This window comes from Lactuca saligna, chromosome 8 (genome assembly GCF_052625555.1).
Source record: "Lactuca saligna cultivar CGN05327 chromosome 8, ASM5262555v1, whole genome shotgun sequence".
Lineage (NCBI taxonomy): Eukaryota > Viridiplantae > Streptophyta > Magnoliopsida > Asterales > Asteraceae > Lactuca > Lactuca saligna.
Genome location: NC_136424.1, coordinates 133,237,774 through 133,243,368, shown reverse-complemented (window position 1 = coordinate 133,243,368; position 5,595 = coordinate 133,237,774). Strand labels below are relative to the sequence as shown.

Below are 5,595 nucleotides of genomic sequence, written 5' to 3'. Positions count from 1 at the left end.
TGACTGAAACCCTAGCAGCACCAGTATAAATAAGACCACAATGCATCCAATTTTCGGCCACTTGAAACCCTAGGAGTCTTCATAGCCGAAATTGTGCCTCTCCCCTCTCTCAAATATCATCATCTTGCTTGTGTGGTGTTTGTAACCCATTAGAGGAGTGATATTGGTGATTCTAAGCTCCAAGATAAGAAGATTCAAGCCATTGTTGAACTAAATCTGTTTTTCTTATGATAATTTCAAAATATGTATGCTAGATCTAGGGTTCATAAGTCTTTGTTGAATTGCAAGAAACGTAGATCCAAGCTTTAGGGTTTGCACGAACACGTAGGATGTTATTTTGTGTAAAATCCATGATACAAAACTAACACTAGAGGTATGAATCACACAATATTCCCAAAAGCAATGCCATTTAGGAAATTTGACCGGTTCTTGATTCGTACCAAAAGCCAGCTATAACTACTCTTGATTGGTATATATTCTTCATTGACTTGATAAGATATTTAGTCAACGAATACAAAATTTGTAAATATTAACCCCGAATCTTGGGTTTTCTGATTTTCATTTTATTTTGTTTGTATGGAGCTTCCGAATTCAATTTGATGTAGTGATTAAGGAGTTGACCAACTATACAAAACAGCTGCTACAAAGTCAATAATAGCTTTTAGTTACTTTATATAATTAGAAATATTTTTCTTGCAAATAAATTACATCATTTTCACTACTTTCTAAAAATTTTATCTAAATACAAAGTTAATAGGTTCACCAATCGCCAAAGTTAAAAGTATTGGCGTGTCATCTATGTAGCATTAACATGTAGATATTTTGTTTACATGCATGCTTAGATTTACTAAATTTACATATTATTATTTTAGATTTTTTTTCATTCATATTGTTACATCTTAAATTAGTTTTCCTCATAACACTTTCTTTTCCTAATTTCCAACTATTCCAAATTTACTGACTTAGAGAAGCATGACTTCTAGAAGCAGGTGAAAGAGGACCACAACGATACTAGTATGATGGTATCAAAATAATTCTGAACAATTTTAAATTAATCTAGTTGTTTTGCTCCGATATGTCGATTACGTCAATCTAAACCTGACAAAGTGATGAATGCACCAGTAGTTTGTATGAAAAATAAGAAAGAATAGTGGTTTCTAATATGATTTGAAACCAGATATTAAACGAAAGAAGGAAATAATAGGGTTTTTTAATGGGAGGTCATATTTCACTTTTGTTTTTGATTTATTCATTTAAAAACAATTAAAAATATTTTGATTTTTATACTGTTTGAATGATTTTTTTCTCTTCAAGTAAAATGAAGAATAAAAAAGTCAATATACACCTTTTTTTAATGCATGAATAAAAAATATAAGTTGAAAACAACAACATTTGAAATTGTGCATGAATAAAAAATATAAGTTGAAAACAACAACATTTGAAATTGTGCATGTAACGTACGTAGATGCCATGAAAGTAAATTTATTGGTTAAATCGATTAATAAGTTCACCAATGACATACATATAAAAATTAAATGATTTAAATAGGATAATCATGAAGTTAATTAGTTTTTGTCCTTGAGCAAAAGTAAACGCCACCAGACGTGTTAAGTCGTGAATGGTTGGTGAAGTTAATTCGAAATATAACATCAACTTGACAATATGCCACCGAGAAACTCAAATAAAAACAACAAATGGATCCATAGACAAAGAAAATCCATTTACCTTTAAAACGGTCATCAATGGAAAAAAGATCATCCTCTTCCTCAAGAACAATGCCGTTCTCCAGAAATCTTCATTTGTTTCTGTTCTTGTTTGGTCTTGCAATCACACAGTCTACATCCCAATCAACCACCATAAACACCACCACCGCCGATGACACCACCACCATCACAAAAGCCACCAACGTAGCCAAGCCCGGCTGCCAAAGTCAATGTGGAAACGTAACAATTCCATATCCCTTCGGTATCGGTCCCGGTTGCTTTCTAAGCTACTGGTTTGAAATGACCTGCAACACCACTTTCAACCCTCCAAAACCCTTCATCGGTGGCCTCCCAATTCTTGAAATCTCCGATTCCACTTTCCGAATCACTAACAAAGTGGCAAACAAATGTTACAATCCTCTCGGAAATCTAACCGAAGACAACCCCGTTTCCACAAGTCTCGGCTGGACATCACCCTACACGTTCTCCCAAAAAAACCAGTTCACTTTAATCGGATGCGATGATTTCGCCTTGTTCTTAGGCCCACTTCAAATAAACTTCACCAGCGGCTGCATCACATTGTGTTCACGACCTGAGGAGGTGCTCAACGGCTCGTGCACCGGCGTCGGATGCTGTCAGACGTCGATACCAAAAGGACTCAAATACTACTACACTTCTGTTGGTAGTATGGTCTCTAATCACACCACAGTCTGGCCTTTTAATCCTTGTACATACTCGTTTATGGGTGAGAAAGAAAGGTTTACCTTTCGTGGGGTATCAGATTTTATGGACGGCAATTTCATTACCCGGACTAGGGCTAGTGTTCCGATATTGGTGGACTGGGTGGTCGGAAACTTGAGCTGCAGTGAAGCTAGAAACGCGGGTGTCTTGGCATGCCAAGCAAACACTCATTGTATAGATTCTGATACCGGAGCTCCGGGATACAGATGTGTTTGTAATCAAGGCTATCAGGGTCAACCATATCTTGATCCAGGCTGTCAAGGTTAAATCTTTCACAATCAAAATAGTTTCAATTCTGTTATCATATGACTACTTCATTATACTGATTTTGTTCTCGATCATCACAGATATCAATGAATGTGAAGATCCCAACAGTAATCTATGCGAGGGGATTTGTACTAACACTCCTGGAAGTTACTCGTGTTCTTGCAAAAATGGCTACGTTGTAGATGAATTTAGCAACGGTCGAGGTTGTCTTGCTCAAACTTCGGAGTTCCCAGTTATCAAATTCTCCCTAGGTAATTAACCAGTTCTAATCTTATCGCTTTTGTGTCCTTAAATGGATCATCCAGAACCTCGGCTGACTGATCGAGTGAAGTCGATGGATTGGTTGAAAACATGAAATAGTCCATTGTTATTCATCTTTCATTAATTTATGTGGTATGATCAATTATCATGCATGCAGGTATGGGATTTGGTTTCATGGCCATTTTAGTTGGAATAACATGGCTGTATTTTGCCTTCAAGAAGAGGAAGCTTATCAAAATCCGACAAAAACTGTTTCAGCAAAACGGTGGTTTACTACTGAAACAACGAATCATTAGCACCGAAGGCAGCGTTGACTCAACAAAAGTCTTCACCGCCGTAGAGTTAGAAAAAGCCACCAACAACTACGCTGAAGACAGAATCTTGGGTCGTGGTGGCTACGGAACTGTATACAAAGGTATTTTTAGCAACGGTCAAGTCATTGCTATCAAGAAGTCACGTGTAATGGATGAATCCCAAATCGAACAGTTCATCAATGAAGTCGTTATCTTAACCCAAGTCAACCATCGAAACGTTGTCAAGCTCTTGGGATGTTGTTTAGAGAGTGAGGTTCCGTTGCTAGTTTATGAATATGTTTCAAATGGAACTCTTTTTAATCATATTCATGACAAAGGCACAAATTGGTTATCATTGGAGAATCGTTTAAGAGTAGCTGCAGAATCGGCTGGTGCACTTTCATATCTTCATTCGGCAACATCAACCCCCGTGATTCATCGAGACGTGAAGTCTGCAAACATATTATTAGACGAAAATTATACAACAAAAATCGCGGATTTTGGGGCATCAAGATTAGTCCCCATAGATCAAACACAAGTTACAACACTTGTTCAAGGAACTTTAGGGTACTTGGATCCTGAATACTTCCACACGAGTCAGTTAACTGAAAAGAGCGATGTTTATAGCTTTGGAGTTGTGTTAGCTGAGCTTTTAACAGGGAGAAAACCGTTGTGTATGGAAAGAACCGAGGAAGAAAGGAATTTGACGACGTATTTTGTAATGGCGCTAAAAGAAAACCGTTTGTTTCAAATTCTTGATCCTAGAGTTGTAAGGGAAGGAAGCCTGGATCAACTTCAAGAAATTGGTGAGCTTGTAAAAAGATGTGTAAAGCTTACTAGTGATGAGCGGCCTACGATGAAAGAAGTGGCCACTCAACTTGAAGGTTTACGGAAGTTTACTCAGCATCCATGGGCAAATCAACAAGGGGAGGAAGAAAACACGAGCTTGATACACACCGAGAATGAACAAGAGGATCTTTATGGTGTGTCGATTAATCCGTATTCTACTACAGTTGAACTCTCTTCGGGTTTTAGTATCGATAGCAATCTCGTTTATTCCACAAATGTGCCCCGATGATATGAATCGGAACCATGGAAAATATATTCTTCCAAAATAGGGAGAATTTCATATAAGCCCCTCTTAAACCTCAAAATATCATATTTGCCCAACTTAATTTTTTAATATCGTATTTACCCTTTATAAACCTTCAAAATATCATATTTGCCCAAATCCTTTTTTATAATGTTGTTAATATTTTATAATATTTTTTATAACTTAAAATTGCTATAATAATTAAAAAATTTAACGATATTATCTTTACGTATATAATAATGGAATGTGAACTTCTAAATTGTTGGAATGTCGTCCTCTTGACAAACAAAAATATTCATCTTCAACCCTCTCTATGGAATGTATATTTTGATTGTTTAGTTTTTTTTTTGTTGATTATATTGTAGATGAAGGATATTTTAGATATTACCATTGATATTTTGATGTTTAAAAAGTGCATATACGATATTTTGATATTTAAGAATGACATATATGATATTATGATGTTTAAAAAGGACATATATGATCTTTTGAAATTTTATGAATGATAAATATGATATTTAGAAATTTTATGAAGGGTAAATATGATATTTAGAAATTAAGTTGGGTAAATATGATATTTTGATGTTTAAAAAGAGTATATATGAAATTCTCCCAAAATATAAATAGCATGGACCCTTTGTTGGTTCATGGCTTTGTTATTTTAGTATCATTAATTTTTCATTTTGATGTATTTTAGGACATTAGTAATTATTTATTTATTTATTTTATATAAATAAGGTATTTTGTAAATTCTCTTTAAATATAGGACTATTTTAAAGTTTAAAAAATAAGATAAATTCTTTTGGCCCCACCTCAAATAAGTTTTCATTTAAGATTTGTCTATTTTAATCCTTTAAAATTAATAGTCCTTAAACCTTTTATCATATTTTATGTTAATACTTTTTACTTTTATATATTTAATTTTTTATTTAAGAGAAAATTACGGAAATCGTCCGTATGGTTTGGTTAAAGTTCACGTTTGGTCCCTAACTTTTTTTTTTTGCACTCAGATCATTCTTGTGGTTTGATTTTGTTGCGTTTTTCGTCCTTTACATACATAATGTTAGGGACCAAACATGTAATTTTAACCAAACCATAGGGACAAAAAACGCAACAAAATCAAACCACATGAACGATCAGAATTCAAAAAAAATGTTAGGGACCAAACATGTAATTTTTACCAAACCATAAGAACGATTTATGTAATTTACTCTTTATTTAAAGAACATGTTCTTTT

At 34.4% G+C, this 5,595-nt stretch overlaps 1 protein-coding gene across 1 annotated transcript; it reads left to right on the top strand.

The window, feature by feature from the left end:
- The first annotated feature begins 1,697 nt into the window (after positions 1 to 1,697).
- Positions 1,698 to 4,488, top strand: LOC145009194 (wall-associated receptor kinase 2-like). Its single transcript, XM_078967871.1, has 3 exons — positions 1,698 to 2,706; positions 2,792 to 2,962; positions 3,130 to 4,488. The coding sequence occupies exons 1-3, from the start codon at positions 1,743 to 1,745 to the stop codon at positions 4,341 to 4,343; spliced, it is 2,349 nt and encodes a 782-aa protein (XP_078823997.1). The 5' UTR covers positions 1,698 to 1,742; the 3' UTR covers positions 4,344 to 4,488.
- The last annotated feature ends 1,107 nt before the right edge of the window (positions 4,489 to 5,595 follow it).

Coding starts and splice junctions, on each gene's coding strand:
- LOC145009194 (XM_078967871.1), top strand. CDS start 1,743: ATGGAAAAAAGATCATCCTCTTCCTCAAGAACAATGCCGTTCTCCAGA. Junction 2,707..2,791: donor TCTTGATCCAGGCTGTCAAG/GTTAAATCTTTC, acceptor CGATCATCACAG/ATATCAATGAATGTGAAGAT. Junction 2,963..3,129: donor AGTTATCAAATTCTCCCTAG/GTAATTAACCAG, acceptor TCATGCATGCAG/GTATGGGATTTGGTTTCATG.